The sequence below is a fragment of the Bos indicus genome, chromosome 23 (assembly GCF_029378745.1).
Source record: "Bos indicus isolate NIAB-ARS_2022 breed Sahiwal x Tharparkar chromosome 23, NIAB-ARS_B.indTharparkar_mat_pri_1.0, whole genome shotgun sequence".
NCBI classification, from domain to species: domain Eukaryota; kingdom Metazoa; phylum Chordata; class Mammalia; order Artiodactyla; family Bovidae; genus Bos; species Bos indicus.
This window is the reverse complement of record NC_091782.1, coordinates 29752716-29770452: the sequence shown is the minus strand read 5'-3', so window position 1 is coordinate 29770452 and position 17737 is coordinate 29752716. Positions and strand designations below refer to the sequence as shown.

Genomic DNA, 17737 nt, shown 5'->3' with positions numbered 1-17737 from the left:
CACCCTACCCCCGGCCCCAGCATCTCCCTTTCTCAATCACCCTCCCAGCTTTCTCCTTCAGCCTCCTCCCTTTACCCCATCCTTCACCACCACCCACCCACCCACCCCTGCTCCCCCAGCTGTGGCTCTTGACTGTGGCTAACGGGGCAGCTAGCAGAGAAGTGCCAGTCTGCCCAGTGCTTCACTATCAGCCCTATTCAGGTTTATTCTGCCAACTGGGCCATTCTGAGTGGTGCTTGCCTTCCCCTGCAATGACCCCACCACTACTGGGATGGACCCAAGAGAGAAGAGTGCAGTGCTGAGTCTGGGGGGACCGCGTGGCCTTGAGAATGTGGGTGCTGGGAGATGCTTTGGCATTTGTGGAGGGCCTTTTTCTTCTTACCCTCCAAATGGGCTAATGTCGGGGAAAAGTCATTCAGAGGCGAGGGTGGGTGGGACCCACAGATCCCCCACCCCAGGGAACAGAGGCCATGCCAAGTGCTATGAATTGTTTCAAGCAACCAGAAAAATAAGGAGAATCTTTAACCCACACTTGTGTACCTACCCTAAATGAAGACACCTTAGCATCTCTGCATTTGTATTGGCAACATTGAAGTTTACATTCTTTATTTTCATCCGGCTCAAAAATCAGTTTCCAAACAGTCATCTACATTTTCCCCACAGCCATGGGGTCCCCAGTGTCTGGGTCCCCAGTGACTGGGCTGCATCATTCACATACTCTCATCAGGCAGTAGCTGTTCTTAGGGATGCAGCTAGCCCTCACCCCACCATCACCGCCCCGAAGAAGGTCTTTCCTCTCCTGTAGTCCACCATGTCGGGGTGACTGATATTGACGTACACCCTCTCGCCCCTCCGGAGCTGCACCAGGCCACCGAACCCCACGCTCGTGTACCAGAGGGGCCCATAGTCGTGCCTCCTGGCGGGGTCCGAGACAGGTGTCACGGTCTCCGCGCCCTCCAGCAGCAGCTCGGGGGTCCCCGATCCATAGGCGCCCCCCGCCCGGTACAGCCGGCTGAGCAGCGTGACCGAGCCGTCCAGGGGCTCCACGGCGGGAGGGGGCGCCCGGCCCCGGTAGCCGATGTGACAGTAGAGGTAATAGAGGCCGTCCTGCGGGAGGGCCAGCCCTTCCGCACCCGAGAACTGCGTCCCGCTGCTCAGAAACGCCTCTTCTTTCTTCGCCTCCCAGCCTAGCCCCTGCCCGGTGGTCCAAGCGCCTGCAGAGAAATGGGCCCGTCGGCTTTCTCGGAAATCAGATCCTGAAAGGAGTGATCCAGGCCGGGGGCTTCTGGGAGGATGGGCATGGGGTACACTGAGGGCTTTTAACCCCCTGCAGGAGCCCAGCTGGGTAGGGGAGCGGGCTGATGGCGCTCTCCTGCAATGAGTACGAGTTGGGACTGAGGGCACCTGGGTGTGCGGTGCGGAATGCTGAGGTGGGGTGATCCAGGCCGGGTTTTCCCTCCTCCCGGGAGTGGGGCGGGGAAGCAAGAGGCTAGAATGCTGGTGGAGCGGAAGGCTGGGCAAGATCGCTGCGGTCAAGTGGGTGGGCAAGGGAGCGCCGCAGTGACAGAGCAAAGGGACTCTAACCGTGGGTGAGCAGAACCGGCACCCTGGACCCTTCAGGTCCGTGAGGTCCTTACCAATGAGATGGGGTCCTTATCAATGAGATGGGATCCTTACCAATGAGATGGGATCCTTACCAATGAGATGGGCAGCTGGGAGCCTAGGGCTGAGATCAGTTTCTGAGTCCTCCTCGGGCAGCTCCCCGGACTCTGGAAGAGGTAGGAAGGGTCCACGGTTGGGGACAGGGTGTCCTCTGGTCACCCCCAGAGGACAAGGTGCTAGGGCCCAGGGATGGGGCATCTGGATTCCTGAAGGAAGAGAGTATCTGGGGATGCAGATGGTTGGGAGCTGGGAGTCCCTGAGGGGCAGAGCCAGGGAAGGGAGGGTAAAATGGTGGGCTCTTACCAAATCGCTGATGGGCAGGTGCCTGGGTGCCTGGGTCAGCCGTCCCTGTTACCTGAGTGGGTGGGGTCACAGCGCCCAGAGTTCCCTCTTAACTGATGCCAACCACCAGCCCTCCCATTCCCAGCATAGATTCAAGCTCCAAACTTGGGGCTTCTCCCACCAGCCCCAGCCTCCACACCTCCCTGGAATGGAGAGCTAGTGAGGTGGCTATACTTGAACAGAGAGACAGAGGCCCTAGTATGTCTTGGGAGGGGGAGAAGAAACATACATACGACCAGGAAGGGGCTTGGTGACATCGGGACACAACAGCATCACACGAACATGAAAAGAGGACCAGCAAAGAGACAGACAGGACATCTCCATCCTGGGGACAGCCAAGCCAGCTGAGCAAGATAAGACGAGGGGCATAGCCAGAGGTGAGTGAGCATGGGCAATAGCCGGCCCGTGGAGGGTTTATTGTAGCCACTCACCAATCCTCCCTGCTCCTGGGGCACCAAGGCCAGCACAGCCACAACAGTGATGGGCACGGCCAGCAGGAGGGTCACCAGGGAACTGACTCCTGCCACAGCCAGCAGCAGGCATCCTTTCCTCTGGGGCCTCCTACCCCGGCCCTCCAGCCCCCGTTCCCCCATGGAGACTGAGCTAGGGCCCGGGCAGGGGGGCTTTCATACCTCAGGGGTGGGGCCACCCTCTCCCCAAAGACCCATACACCTGGCTGGGACTTTCCGCACACCCCTCACCCTGCTTCCTGTTTACCCAGAGCTGGGGTGAGGCAGCTGGATGCCTGGGTTCTCTGAACTGGGGAAGGAGTCGGAGGTGAAGAGACAGGCTTTCAGGGTAGAGCCGGAGGGGGACTGACAGATCTTCTGAGTCAGTGGGAAGGAAAACTGACTGAGGCCCTGGGAGGGAAGCTAGCTTGCCATAAGTCGGGCAGCTACAGTGAGAACACACAGATTGCTCCAGATTGCCAGTGGGGTCTGCAATCTTCTGTACCCCAGAGGTGGGTGCTGAGGGGAAGGCTGCATCCACAGCCCTGAGACCAAGGGCTGGAACTGGAGTCTTCAGGGATGGGTGTCTGGGTCCCTAAGAAGAACTTGTCCCCAGGCTGGACTGACCTCCTCTTCCCATTCCCTTGCTCCCTCCAACCCCCCAGACCTGGGTGAGAAAGAGTTAAGCCAGTCCACGGTAATGGCAGCTGAAGAGGTCCTCAGCCTCCCCACAGACTCTTAACTCACTGATGAGGGATGGAAATAGAGCATCACTTTCCTTGTTACACAGTGTAGACAGGAGTGCGATGAGCACCCACCCACAAAGAGCTTTGCAGTCTAGAATGAGCCCCACGCTGACTAAGTGTTAAGTGAAGAAAGGACAGAAGAATGAATGAGTAAGCAAAAGAAAGCAGTAAGGACAAAATGAATGGTATAGGAGGCAAAGCAGTAGGAGATGAAAGGAAGAAAGACCAGGTCAAGGGAGTTGCAAATGGTCCCAGATCATTTCCCTTTCTTGATATCTCTGTGGGTTCCGTTCAGTTCAGTTCAGTTCAGTCGCTCAGTCATGTCCAACTCTTTGCGACCCTGTGGACTGCAGCACGCCAGGCTTCCCTCGTCCATCACCAACTTCTGGACCTTGCTCAAACTCATGTCCAAGGAGTTGGTGATGCCATCCAAGCATCTCATCCTCTGTCATCTTCTTCTGCCTTCAATCTTTCCCAGTATCAGGGTCTTTTCCAAGGAGTCGGTTCTTCACATCAGGTGGCCAAATTATTGGAGTTTCAGCTTCAGCATCAGTCCTTCCAATGAATATTCAGGACTGATTTCCTTTAGGATAGACTAGTTGGATCTCCTTGCAGTCCAAGAGACTCTCAAGAGTCTTCTCCAACCACAGTTCAAAAGCATCAATTCTTTGGCACTCAGCTTTCTTTATAGTCCAACTCTCACATCCATACATGACGGCTGGAAAAACCACAGCTTTGACTAGATGGACCTTTGTTGGCAAAGGTCCTCTGTGTGTTAAGATAATAATAATAATAACATAGCTAATATATATATATAAATAGCATTTGGTGTGTGCCTGTCACTGATCGACACACTTTATATACAAGAATGCTTTTTGAGGGGAGCCACAGTGCACAACATACAGAATCCTAGTTCCCCGACCAGAGATGGAACCCATGCACTCTGCAATGGAAGCACGAATTCTTAAGGACTGCTAGGGAAGTCCTATATAATTATGCTTTTAATCCTGATAAACACTCTAAGAGGAAACTGAGGCACAGAGAGGTTAAAGAACTTCTATAAGGTCACACAGGAGTGGCAGAGTCAGGATTTGAACCCAGGTAGTCTGGCTCTATACCGTTAACCACAAGACAGTTTAAAAACTGAGTGCTGACTTCAGATTTGTCCATTTCAGGGTATGTAAATCTTGCCTTCCTCACCAACCCCCTAAAAAAGAAATGGGGAAACAAATACTGAACTCGAGTCAATGATAAGCATAGTAAAGGGTTTAGAGGTAAAATGTACTGATGTCTGCAACTTTGAAAAACATCAAAAAATGAGATGGATTGATAGATATGTAATAGAGCAAATATATGGAAGAATATTAATTGTAGAATCTAGATGGTAGGAATGGGTTCATTGTATAATTCCTTCAAATTTTTTTCTGTTTGAACATTTTAATAATAAAACATTAAAAAAAAAAATATTGGCCTACTGTCCTGCATGGGGAACACTGTGGATGGGGGAAGGGAAAGTAGCAGAAAGTTTCTGAATTTGGAGGAGGAAATGCAAATGCTTATGGGCCCAGGCACCAGATCTTCTCTCCAGTCCTTGTTTCCATGTGAGCTCCCCAGTCTTCACCTTCCGCAAGGACGAGGTGTGCCATCCTCCAGCATCCGTCTCCCTCTCCTTCATCCAGGTCTCTGTCCAGAAGGCCTTCGACTACTGCCCTTACTTACTTTTGCGCTCAACATCAGAATGCTGCTCCCTGCAGGAAATCCACCCGGGTTGCCTGCACCTCCTTTCCCAACACCAGCTTGTTGTCAACTTTCTGTCTTAGATCTATCAGCAGTGCTCATGTAGATCTAGTCTGGCTGTCTCTGTCTCCTGTTGTTCATCCGTCAATCAAGTGCCCTGTTAGATACAGCTCCAGAATACCAGGAGAGTTACCCAAATCCACCAGTTTGTCTTGGGAGCTGGGGGTGTATGTTCACACACACCAGGATCATGGCTCTCAGGGACCCAGTATAATTGGGAAAAGTGAATCAGGGCAGGCATCTAGAAGGTACATGATCACTGAGACTTGCAGGATCAATAGGAGGGCTGGGGTGAAAGGGGATGACAGGCTGAGTTACAGTCCTGGGAGTCTGAAAGGAAAAGACGTTGTAACCCCAACCCTCAGAGCCTAACTTCCTCTCCTGATCATGCTGGGGAGGAACCCAGGCTGGGGGAGAAGTTAAAAGAGGGGAGGGGCAGGAATGTCTAAGACGGCAACACCACTCCAGGGCAGCTCCGGCCAGTCTGCAGTCCGTTCATCTGCAGGCCACAGGCTCTGGGTAAGCTGGGACCCTCGGGGGAAACCCAGGGAGAGGACAGTCATACCCCAGAGTGAGGTGAGTCTAAGATAAGGGAAGGGAAAATATAGTTTTGAGGTTCCCCGGGCCCTGGAGGACTCCTCTGTCCAGCCTCTGTCTTTGTTCCCCAAAGAAGTGTAAACCATCCTCTTCTGCCCCCACTTCCCAGCATGGCCACTTCAGGCCCTCCTCTCCACCTCTGCTTCTGCTCCCCACCCGCCACCCCTACCCAGGAATCCTCTTTAAATCAGGTCAGTCTCAGTTTCCACACACTGGTCAGTGCATCTGGCTCTGGTTGAAGTCAGCAGCCCCTTCTTTGCCCTCAAACAGGAACCAGTGGTTGTAAGACAGGAAGTGCCTTAGGGGAAGTTATGGGCCCCAGACACTTCTCCATGCCCCACTTTAGCCCCAGCAATATCTGCTCAAGGAGAGCGGCTCTCCACACCAGCCAAGCTGGGGCCCCCCTTTTCCTGAGTTGCTCTGCCAGGTGGTGCTAGACACCGCCTTCCCTATTTTCCTGCCAGGCCTCGGCTCCTCCCTCAGCCTCCTCATCAGAACTTAGAGCTAGCTGGTGCTGGAAAGGCTCCTATGAACCAGCTCGTCAGCTTAGGGTAGGGGAAAGGTGGTAGGCTCTGGAGCTGGACAGACCTGGCCTTGAACCCCAACTCTGCCTCTTCTGGGCTGGATGTCCTTGTCAGGATCCAGCCTCGAGTCTCAGAACCTTCACCAAGGAATGGGCACCATAGTACCCTACAGTGTTATGCTGATTAGCAGTGACAAACAGAAAGTGCCCTCCCCCACCCCATTCGGGGTTAATACAGATCTAAGGCTCCCCGGCTTGGGAAACTATTGTAACAGAGACACCCGAGTTTACAGATGAGGAACTTGGGGCACATGATTCACCCCAGGCCATTTAGCCTCGAAGAGCTGTGCTAGGTTTCCCAACCTACAGGCTAGTCTTCAGTCCTGAAAGCATGAGGGGAGATGGCAAGGTAACCCTCTGCACAGGTGGGTGGTGGTGCACAGGGAGCAGTGGGTAAAAAGTGGTGTGTGCGGTTCGTGGGTAGGTGGCCAGGGCCTCTTGGGACCAACCAGTGCTGGGGGAACAGACTTCATGGGGAGGCCCAGAGATGGCAGGGGTGGCGGTGGTAAGCTTCTGAAGGGTGAATGGTCTTGGGAACGAGTGAGGTAACCGGTGAGGGATGGACACCTATGGTAAGAAGTGAGTCAACACAGTCTGGAGTGAAGAATCTCTGGGAGAATCTTTTTTGTCTCTAAAACTATCAGAGGGAGAAGCTGAGATTCACAACAGATGAGGGGGATGGGGTGAACTGAAGCAAAAAAAGTTCCCTCTAATATTTACCCCTTTTCCCTACAGGAATGACGTGGGAGAAAAAGAATTTGTACCTATTTGGGGGTTTAGGGCTGGGGATGCTCCTGCTTCTGCTTCTGTTTGTGGTCGTTCTGTTCATCTGCCTGTGTCGGCTCCACAGGAGAGGTGAGCCCCACCCGCACCTCCCTCATTCCCCCTCTGTGAGGAAGGGGGCAGAAAGCAGATGCAGGGGGGCGGAGACAGTCCCAAGAGAGAGGCCGTGGCTTAGGCCGTGGCTTTGGCCGTGGGAACCCCAGGAGGTTGGCAAGTGAGGAAACACCTGGTGGGGGTGGGGAGAGTGTGAGCAGGGCTGGGAGGTGGCACAGGGGGCGGGGCACAGCCAAGCTGAGCTTCTTCTTTTCCTTCCAGTGAGGAGGCTGGAGAGAAGCTTGGTGAGTCTGGGGGCAGGGAAGAGGGTGAGGGGGCAACAAGAGGCGGTGGAGTTGGGGGAGCAAAAGGCAGAAAGAAACGGGAGCATGAGGGAGACAGGAAATAAGAGAGAAACAGAAAGAGGGAAATAAGGAATGAGAAAAAGAGGAAAGGAAAGGCGTAGAGATGGAAAGAGGGAATAAGACAAAGGAGAGAGGGGGGAAGAAATGAGGGAGATTGGAGACAGAGTGAGACAGAGAAGTCAGAGTGAGAATGAGAGGCACAAGGAAAATGAGAGAAACCAAGAGAAAAAGGAGAAGGAGATTAAGCATGATGAAGTGGGAGAAAATGAGAGAATGAGAGAGATACGAAGAGGAAAGGACAAGATAGACTGAAAGAGAGGTGAAGAGAGAGCTATAGATGGAGCACAAAGAGAGGCAACGAGGTAAAAAATTTTTAAAAAGTGGCAGTGGGAGCAGGGAGTGGCAGAACTTAGGGAGGGGGTGGACAGAGCAGGGAGACTCCTGGGGACCCCGTCAGTGCCCTCTGTCCGGGCCCCAGGTCCAGGCCTCAGAACAGGAGCTCCACTATGCGTCCTTGCTGAGGCTGCCGGAACAGGAGGGACCAGACATCCGAAAAAGGGAAGGCAACAAGGAGGACCCCAGCGGGGACTATGCCTGCATCGCCGAGAACAAACCCACCTGAATACCTGCAGATGCCTCCCCCAACCCACGGCCATCCCATGGTTCACCCAGTTAAGACCATGGTCTCGCCACCCTCCGTGTCTCAGGCTTCATCTATTTCAAGCCCCAGCTCCACAGGGCCAAGATCAAAACCTAAATTACTGGGACTTCCCTGGTTGTCCAGTGCTTAAGGCTCTGGACACGTCCACTGCAGGGAGCACAGGTTCGATCCCTGGTCAGGGAACTAAGATCCCACCTGCCGAGTGGCCAAAAATAATAATAAAATGGCCTTTCTTAAAAACAAAACAGAATCCTAAGTGATTTATCCTCCCACTCATTCTGGGGTCAGGTAGGGGGATTCACTGGGTGAGGAAGGGTGTTTGGGGACCCAAGCTCCCCTGAAGCTCAGAGAAGAGTATTTGCCTGTGGGCCATTGACAGTAGGACCAGTCATGTCAGATACTCCGCTCTTCTCAGGACAAAGGGCTTTAGCCCTTTGGGCAGGAGAGAGAGGTGTGCTGAGTCCCAGGATGGTGGTGGGAGGGGGCAGGATTGCTAGGAAGCTCCCTCCTTGGACCCTTCCAGACCAGATTTAGTCGCAGGAGGTAAGAGTTGGGAAAATCCAGAATGGGACACATTGGAGCATCTGGAGATGGAGCAGGAAATACACAAGACTCATAAGAAGGATGATGGGGTAGAGAGGAATTTATTAGGGTCTCTTGAAGAACTTGGGATCACTGGGGTCTGGAATCACTCATCAGAGGCCATCCAAGGAGTGACAGGGTGTTCCCTTGTGACAGTGGTCTGGAGGAGAGGCCACAGGAATCCCTCAGTGCTGCAGCCCTCCTCCTCCTTCTTGGTCTCTATCTCTGCTGGTTCCAGCCTTCTCACGTGCCCTCCCATCTCCATGCCCATGTGTCCCGGCTCCAACACTCACATTTGCCCTGGTAATACATGCTGCTGCCCATAGCCACCGAGAGAAAGCTGAAGGCATAGAATCCAGCCCGAAGGAGGAGGACTGTGCCAGCCGCTAGCTGAGGAGGTCCTGCATGTTGCGGGGGGTTTGGGGAGGAGGGGGAGAAGGGCTCAGGAGAGGAGGCCCTGGGTAGAAGTGTGCAGAGGCTCGGGGAGGGCAGCGGGCCTTGGGGAGGGACTTTCTACTATCAGGGAGGGTGGGGCCTCTAGTCAAGGGGACATGGCTTTCTGGCACCTCACCTTCCTCCACCACCAGCAGGGTCCCATTCCCTGTTCCGACACCCAGGCCCAGCACCTCCACCCTGCACACGTAGACTCCAGTGTCACGGCCTCGGGTGTCCCAGATGTGCAGCTCAGCCTGGTGGTCACAGAGGAAGCGGGAAGAGGGGAGAGGGGCCAGGCGGCCCTGGAACTCTGCGGTCTCATTCCTCACCTCCATCCCTGGGGCCGCTTTGTCCCGGTACCATGTGACAGAACCAATGGCCAAACTCCCTTGGCTGGCATTGAAGGAACAGGGCAGGAAGGCGGGGGACCCCTCCTGGGTACGGATTTCAGGGGGCTGGGACACCCAGAGAACACAAGATCCTGGGGGCAGAGAGAAGACACAGAGGAGCGCCTTCCCAGTTACTCCAGAGAGAAAAGACCTGAGAGCTTGTGGTAGAATGTCCCCGCTGTACGCGCACCCCCAGAGGGCCCCCAGGGACAAGTACTTTAGATGCCCCATTAAACCCTTTTTACCAATCTAATTTCTTAACATTGCTTATTAAACAGTTTTTCAAATTATTTTTCATACCAACTCTTACCCTCTCCCATCATTCTCTAGCTCCGTCCACTAGTAACATTTTGCTGAAATTTAACTTGTCACAGTTAAAGTGAAGCTCATTAATGAATGTGGCTGCCTAGTTAACTAATATCATTAATTATATTATTCCAGGTATTATTTTAGTACTAATAGCATTCCGCACCATACCATCTTACTACTGTTTTTTTGTTAAAGATCATTAAGTAAATCTCCAGGTAAAGCCATGGCTATAATTGATGGGGATCCCTAGTGAATTCATGTAAATCGATGAATTACATCAACTATTAAAATTCTTGATTAAATTCTCCAGTTAATGAAATTTACCACTCATTCTTCTGTTTCAGTGATTCTCAAGCTTGAGAGCTCATTGGAAACATCTGGAGTGTTTGTTAAGCCAGATTCCCAAACCCCACTGCTGGAATATTTTATTCCGTGGTTCTGAATAAAATATTTGAATTTGCCCTAGGTCCCTGCTGATGCTGAAGCTGTAGGTCTGGAGTCCACATTGCATTTAGTTAATGAGTAGATCGGATAATTAAAATCAGTTTCATTAAGAAACTTAACTTAGATTTAATTAAATTCCTAAACTCCTAATTATATCTAAACCCTAGATAATAAGCCTAGTTTAATAAGCTTATTAAACTCATCGAATTAAAACTGACCCCTTAAAAAAATCTGACCCCTTCCTTCAAGCCCTTTTTTCTGGTTCTTTAGACTTTATCTTGTTAGGAAGTTGGCTGGGAAGAAAAAGGCTTCCCTAGTGGCTCAGATGGTTAAAAATCTGCCTGCAATGTGGGAGACTCATGTTCAATCCTCAGGTCGGGAAGATCTCCTGAAGAAGGGAATGGCAACCCCCTCCAGTATTCTTGCCTGGAGAATCCCATGGACAGACGAGCCTGGAGGGCTACAGTCCATGGGGTCGCGCAAAGAGTGGAACACAGGTGAGCAACTAACTTTCACTGGGAAGAAAAGAGTTCTAGCATGGAAGCTGGGGAATGACCCTCCCAGCGGGTGACACGGAGGGAACTGCAAACTGGAGGAGTGCACCGGGTTTCAGCTTTACAGAGGGACCCCCTGCTTTCAGCCCCCACCCAGTCTGTTCCCCTGGGACATCTGTGTCCAGCCTCCCCATCCTTCCTCCTGCCAGCCCCACACCCCTCAGGCTCCTGGGAGAAAGCCCCGTCACCTGGACGGATGATGATAAAGATGAACAACAGCATCTGGGCCATGTCGGAGGGTGTTCCTGTTGATGAGGAGGGACATGAGCAGTGAGGTCTGGGTGGAGGAGAATGACCCACTACTTGTGACCAGGCCTTTGGTCACTGGAGGGGGGTGGGGAGCTTCCTATGACACAGAGGACTCACACATTACTTACCAAGGACCTTAACTCCCTGGGACCTCAGGCACCGAACGCATCCTTCCCTGAGGAAAGAGGATGCTGCTGACGGTGATATCTGCATTGCTAGGAGGAGGGGGCAGAGTGGGGGCCGGTTGCATAAGTGTTTAAGGGGAAGGGTGTGGCTTAGATGGCTGGTAATGCTTAGGTGGGTGGGTGGGTGGATGGGTGAGATCAGGATGTGGTTCCCCCATCTTCTGAGGTTCAAGAAGACTAACCCTTTACCAAGAATAAGCCTCCAAGAGCTTTTCTGAGCCCAGAGCTAACCCACTTCCCCTCCCCTTGGCTCAACAGCACCCAGGTCCACCCCATTCATTCCCTCCCCTCGAGTTAGGGCCCTCTGCTAGGGCTGCTCAAGAAATTCTGTAAATGAGAGGATTAGCAGAAGTCAGCTGACTGGTGGCAGCGGCAGTGAGTTGCCAGAGGCTTTGTCTGGAAGCTGTATTTGCACAGCAATCACCCTGTTTTGCTGGTAGCTCAGATGGTAAAGAGTCTGCCTGCAATGCAGGAGACCTGGGTTTGATCTCTGGGTCAGGAAGATCCCATGGAGAAGGAAATGGCAACCCACTCCAGTATTCTTGCCGGGAAAATCACATGGACGGAGGAGCCTGGTGGGCAACACTCCATGGGGTCACAGAGAGTCGGACACAACTGAGCGACTAACACACATACACAGTTTCACTTAGGCTGTGTTGACTTGGGTGTAGCTGATGGACAAGTTTGGATTCATTCAGATTCAGATCTCCATTAAAGGAATACACCTCTCAAAGAGGTCCACTTGACCAAGTGTGTTCTACACAGATTCAGGTAAAGTCACTCATCTTTATTATTTTATTCATTCTTTAGCTAACATTTCTTGAGAAATTACAAGGTGCCCCCACTATGGGAAATGCATTTTTCACAGACACAAAGGAAAGGAGACACACTGTGGGACTTCCCTGGTGGTAGAGTGGGTAGGAATCTGCCCGTTGATGCAGGGGACATCCCTTCCCTGGTCCGGGAAGGTTCCACCTGCTGCAGAGCAACTACTCTAGAGCCTCCTCGCTGCAACTACTGAACCCATGCGCTGCAGCGACTAAAGGCCACACACCTAGACCCTGTGCTTTACAATGAGAGAAGCCACTTCAATGAGAAGTCTGCACACCGCAACCAGAGTAGCCTTTGGTCTCCACAAATAGACAGAACCCTCGCACGGCAACAAAGACCCACACGGCCAAGATTACTTAATTTTTTTTTTAAAGACACTTTGTGTTACACATAGGTCCAAAGTTACACAGGGATTAGTACAAGTGTGCCACACGCTTTTGTATATGTATTAGCCACCTACATGAGATAACACAACATGTAGAAAAGAAAGATGACATATACGAACGCTGGGTGAAATCTGCCCAGCCCTCACCGCACAGTTTTTCTGTGACTCCCTTTATAGCGGTCCATATTCTTTCTTTCTGACCAAGTTTCTTGCTGTTTCACAGCACACTCATAGATCATGTAGTTCTCCATCTTCCACAGCAGTGATCTGGAGCTTTTTTTTGGATAATTTGTAATTTTATGGTTAAGAATGCTGACTTGGAGTCAGGCTGTGCTCAAAACGCCAACTCTCCTACAAACTAGTTACCTAATCTTGGACAAATTATTGAACCTCTCTGAACCACCTAGACAAGCACAGGTACCTCACAGTCTGGGAAGGACTGACTCAGCCGTTTAGTGAGCGGAGTGGCAGCCTCTTCAGGGTCATCTAACCAGAGGGTGTGGAGATGAGGTGGCATAGCAAGGCAAGGACCGCCCCCTGGTGGCCACAGAGCATGCGGCGGCCTGAGGCCCCAGTACAAGGCTCTTCACAACTGGGCCTTAACTGTAGCTTTCGCTCTGTTCCATACCTTGCCTTGTCCTGTCAATAACCCATCCTCACACCCAAAGGGTGAATGTGGAGCAAACTGTCTCTTCCACTCAACTGTGAGAATCCCATGATTTGGGGAAGGAGGGAAGGTCACCACCAGTGGAGTGGGGGTGAGGGGCTGAAATGGGCAACTGGCCTGAAGATAAAACTCTAATTCACAGACTCGATCACATGGCACTACTCCATGTCTCAGGGCAATGAGGCTTAGAAGTCAAGGCAACGTGAACGGGAATAATGGTTCCACTACTTACACATCTGTAAAATGGGAGTAGCTTTTGTCGGTTTCCAGACCCCACTGTAGCGCAGAGTCAGTGTATGTTATGTTAGCCTTTATCTCCCTCCCAGTCCTGGGCGAGAATGACCAGTGGTACAGTTGGGCCTGAACTCAAAGGTTTTTTGCTCTTTCCACCTCTTTTTGCTACCTAAGATTTCCAATATCCCAAAATGTTGTGGATTCTGAAGACCGTACTTGGCTTGTTTTAAAGACCATCTAGAATAAATCCTGGTGTATGTGTGGATTCAAGGACCCTATTCAATAACTCTGAGAGCCTCTAAAGAACTTTAACCTGTGCCAATTAGCTCAGCAAAATCAAGGATGGAATTTTTCTTTTTTAAATAATTTTGCTTTGGGCTGTGCTGGGTCTTCTTTGCTTTCTGCAGGCTTTCTCTAGTTGCAGCACGCAGTGGTTACACTTGGTTGCAGTGTGCAGGCTCCTCACTGCGGTGGCTTTTCTTGTTTCAGAGCACAGGTTCTAGGAGCACGGGCTTCAGTAGTTGCGGCTCCTGGGCCCTAGAGTTCGGGGCTCAGTATTTGTGGTGTGTGGGCTTAGTTGCTCCACAGCATGTGGGATCTTCCCAGACCAGGGATCGCACCTGTGTCTCCTCCATTGCAAAGCAGATTCTTATCCACTAAGGGAGCCTTTGAATGGAATTTTTCAAAACAAACTTTTACCAGCTACTTGAGAAGAAACACAAGAAGTAGGAATAAAAAAGTTGTGGAATGTATGTATACACATCTCGCTTGATAAATCTGACAGTGGTCTGCCTTGAGGCTGGTCAGGGCCAATAAACTCCCAACTTAGAACAGGGAAAGAGGTGAAAAAACAGAAGAGTTTCTGGAATCATAGCACAGGTGACCCCATCTCACCTAGTGTTTCCTCCTCCAAGTGTTGGCAAGGGTGAGACGTGGGGAACTTCTCCAGTCAGTCAGTTCAGTTCAGTTCAGTCGCTCAGTTGTGTGTGACTCTGCAACCCCATGGACTGCAGCATGCCAGGCTTCCCTGTCCATCACCAACTCCCAGAGTTTACTCAAACTCATGTCCATTGAGTCGGTGATGCCATCCAACCACCTCATCCTCTGTAGTCCCCTTCTCCTCCCGCCTTCAATCTTTCCCAGCATCAGGGTCTTTTCAAATGAGTCAGTTGTTCGCATCAAGTGGCCAAAGTATTGGCGTTTCAGCTTCAACATCAGTCCTTCTAATGAATATTTAGGACTGATTTCCTTTAGGATGGACTGGTTGGATCTCCTTGTAGTCCAAGGGACTCTCAAGAGTCTTCTCCAACACCACAATTCAAAAGCATCAATTCTTCGGTGCTCAGCTTTCTTTATGGTCCAACTCTCACATCCATACATGACCACTGCAAAAACCATAGCTTTGACTAGATGGACCTTTGTTGGCAAAGTAATGTTTCTGCTTTTTAATATGCTGTCTAGGTTGGTCATAACTTTTCTTCCAAGGAGTAAGCAATTTTAATTTCATGGCTGCAGTCACCATCTGCAGTGATTTTGGAGCCCAAAAGAATACTGCCACTGTTTCCACTGTTTCCCCATCTATTTGCCATGAAGTGATAGGATCAGATGCCATGATCTTAGTTTTCTGAATGCTGAGCTTTAAGCCAACTTTTTCACTCTCCTCTTTCACTTTCATCAAGAGGCTCTTTAGTTCTTCTTCACTTTCTGCCATAAGGGTGGTGTCATCTGCATATCTGAGGTTATTGATATTTCTCCCACAATCTTGATTCCAGCTTGCGCTTCATCCAGCCCAGCGTTTCTCATGATGTACTCTGCATATAAGTTAAATAAACAGGGTGACAATCTACAGCTTTGACGTACTCCTTTCCCTATTTGGAACCAGTCTGTTGTTCCGTGTTGTTCCAACTTCTCCAGTCAAGTCCTTATAAATATTTTTTGACTAATTAATGGCTCCCAGGTTATACCCTCAATCTCTGACCATGACTTCTCAAAGGTTCACCCCACCTTTGGCCTCTTTTAAAAAAAAAAAATTTACTTGGCTGCACCAGGTCTTATTTGGGGCATCTTTCAGTTGTGGCTCATGGGATCTTTCGTTGAGGTATGTGGGATCTAGTTCCATGACCAGGGATCCTACCTGAGCCCCTGCAGTGGGAGTACAGAGCCTTAGCCACTGGACCACCAGGGAAGTCTCTTGCCTCTCTTTCTCGCTGTCACGGTCCAACTCCCTCACATTCACCAAGAGCAGGCCCCTGGCTCTCCAGCTTTCTATTTCAACCTCTGCCATCTCTCTAGAAGACTTAATGTCCGTGTATATGATATTTTTATATACAGATATAAATATATACAGTAAAGTTCAGTTCAGTCACTCAGTCTTGTCCTACTCTCTGCAACCCCATGTACTGCAGCACAGCAGGCTTCCCTGTCCATCACCAACTCCTCAGTTCAGTTCAGTTCAGTCGCTCAGTCGTGTCCGACTCTTTGCGACCCCATGAATCGCAGCATGCCAGGCCTCCCTGTCCATCATCAACTCCCAGAGCTTGTTTTTTCACCTCTTTTCCTGTTCTAAGTTGGGAGTTTATTGGCCCTTAAGACAGACCACTGTCAGATTTATCAAACCAGAGATATCTGTACATCCATTCCATAACTTTTTTATTCCTATTTCTTGTCTTTCTTCTTGAGTAGCTGGTAAACGTTTCTTTTGAAAAAATTCCATCCAAGGACTTCTCTGGTGGACAAGAATCTGCTTGGCAACGGAGAAGACATGGGTGCGATCCCTGGTCTGGGAAGATCCCACATGCTGTGGAGCAACTAAGCCCACACACCACAACCACTGAGCCCTAAACTCTACGGCCCATGAGCCGCAACTACAGTAAAGTACATAGATCTTAAGTGTAGAGTTTGATGACCTCTGGCAAAGATACGAGCCCATGTAAACTGCACTGCAACTGATATACAGATCATTTCCATCACCCCAGAAAATTCTCCTATGCCCCTCTTTGGTCAATCCTTTTCCTCTCCCAGAAGCAACTACTGATTTATACTCCTATAGATTAGTTTAGTCTGTTCTTTTTTAAAAAAAAAAAAAACAATATTTACTTACATGGCTGTGTCAAGTCTTCGTTGCGTCATGCCGGATCTTTCTGCGGGAGCACACAGACTCTCTAGTTGTGGTGCACCCACTCAGTAGCTGCTGATCGAGGGCTCCAGAGCACATGGGCTCCAGTAGTTGCAGCACACGGGCTTAGTTGCTCCAAGGCATGTGGGGTCTTAGTTCCCTGACCAGGGATTGATCCTGAGTCCCCTGAATTGCAAGGCAAATTCTTAACCACTGGGCTACCAGGGAAGTCCTAGTTTAATCTGTTCTTGAACTTCATACAAATGGAACCATATAGCATACACTCCTGTACCCCGCTTCTTCCATTCTGCATAATGCCTGTGAGATTCATCTGTTTTGATCTAGGTATATCAGTAGTTTGTTCCTTTTTGTTGCTGAGTGGTATTTCATTTATGGATGTATCACACCTTGCTTATCCATTCACTTGATGATGTATTAGGTTATTTCTATTGGTTGGGTATTACGCATACATCTCCTGTGAACATTCTTGCACATAATTTGCCAATTATTTTTCAACACACCAATTTCACAGTTGCTTTGCCTTGTCTACTCCAACTATCATCCTGACTCTGTGTGACCCATACCTCGGATCTTTTCTCCATCTTACCTCTTCTTTCTCAAGGACACAAAAGCAACCAGACCTGAGTCCCTCTGGCTCCTGTACCCGCCACATGCGCTTTCACACCATTCTCCTGTTGGTAGACTTTTGCGTTGTTTCTCCTACTTTCATTCAACTAACTGAGCATCTACCATGGGCTTACCCAGGCAATTCTCTCAAGATGCTTCCCTGGTGGCTCAGATGGTAAAGAATCTGCCTGCAATTTGCGAGACCAGGGTTTGATCCCTGGTTTGGGAAAATCCCTTGGAGAAAGAAACCGCACAGCCACAGTTTTAACCAATGCTATTCTCAACCTGTATCTCCATCTCAATCTCCAACCTTTGCCTCAGGCCTTTTTCTGAAATCTGATATGCTCTCTAGGCATATCCCCCAGAATGTTCCACAGGCATTTCAAAACCATCAATGTCCACCTAAACTGGGTCAGCCTTCTACATTCCCCACCTCAGTGAATGGAAACACAATCTACCCAGACATTCAAAGCAAAATCCCGGGACTTGTCCTATGCTGCCTTCTCCTTCCGTTCCCCCATCCAAACAATCCCCAAGTGCTAATCACTCTGCCTCTGGGATATCTAAGGGTCTTTCTCTGCCTCTTGGTTCTTACTTCTAGCTAAGGCCCGCATCATCTCAAGATGAAACCAGGACATTGCTTCTCTGATAGACAGTGGTTTCTTCTCAATATCCATTCCACGCCTCCCCCTCTGAGTATCAAGGCTCATCCA

At 50.4% G+C, this 17737-nt stretch overlaps 3 protein-coding genes across 10 annotated transcripts in view; 1 reads left to right on the top strand and 2 right to left on the bottom strand.

The window, feature by feature from the left end:
• Positions 1-574: 574 nt before the first annotated feature.
• LTB (lymphotoxin beta) lies at positions 575-2662 on the bottom strand. Of its 2 annotated transcripts, XM_019985457.2 has the most exons (4): positions 2436-2619; positions 1966-2017; positions 1698-1769; positions 575-1214 (listed from the first exon to the last, which is right to left on the bottom strand). In XM_019985457.2, the coding sequence occupies exons 1-4, from the start codon at positions 2595-2597 to the stop codon at positions 760-762; spliced, it is 741 nt and encodes a 246-aa protein (XP_019841016.2). In that variant the 5' UTR covers positions 2598-2619; the 3' UTR covers positions 575-759. The 2 variants fall into 2 exon arrangements, with proteins under 2 accessions (XP_019841016.2, XP_019841017.2); XM_019985458.2 differs by lacking the exon at positions 1966-2017 and having other exon boundaries at positions 990-1214; positions 2436-2662.
• A 2695-nt stretch (positions 2663-5357) lies between these two features.
• Positions 5358-8113, top strand: LST1 (leukocyte specific transcript 1). Of its 4 annotated transcripts, none has more exons than XM_019985465.2 (4): positions 5358-5515; positions 6912-7031; positions 7275-7297; positions 7836-8113. In XM_019985465.2, exons 2-4 carry the CDS (start codon positions 6914-6916, stop codon positions 7977-7979), a joined length of 285 nt encoding a protein of 94 aa, XP_019841024.2. In that variant the 5' UTR covers positions 5358-5515; positions 6912-6913; the 3' UTR covers positions 7980-8113. The 4 variants fall into 4 exon arrangements, with proteins under 4 accessions (XP_019841024.2, XP_019841022.2, XP_019841023.2 ...); XM_019985463.2 differs by having other exon boundaries at positions 5414-5572; XM_019985464.2 differs by lacking the exon at positions 5358-5515 and adding an exon at positions 6373-6525.
• A 530-nt stretch (positions 8114-8643) lies between these two features.
• Positions 8644-17737, bottom strand: part of NCR3 (natural cytotoxicity triggering receptor 3) — a 32835-nt gene continuing 23741 nt past the window's right edge. The window contains exons 3-7 of one of the 4 annotated variants that reach the window (XM_070778216.1): positions 11109-11155; positions 10920-10976; positions 9172-9516; positions 8894-9001; positions 8644-8760 (exon numbers count right to left, since the gene is read on the bottom strand). In XM_070778216.1, the coding sequence (XP_070634317.1) occupies positions 8714-8760; positions 8894-9001; positions 9172-9516; positions 10920-10962 (543 nt within the window). In that variant the 5' untranslated portion in view covers positions 10963-10976; positions 11109-11155 and the 3' untranslated portion in view covers positions 8644-8713. Of the gene's footprint in view, positions 8761-8893; positions 9002-9171; positions 9517-10919; positions 10977-11108; positions 11260-17737 lie in introns of those variants that run through there. The other 3 variants (XM_019985460.2, XM_070778217.1, XM_019985461.2) reach the window with 3 other exon arrangements.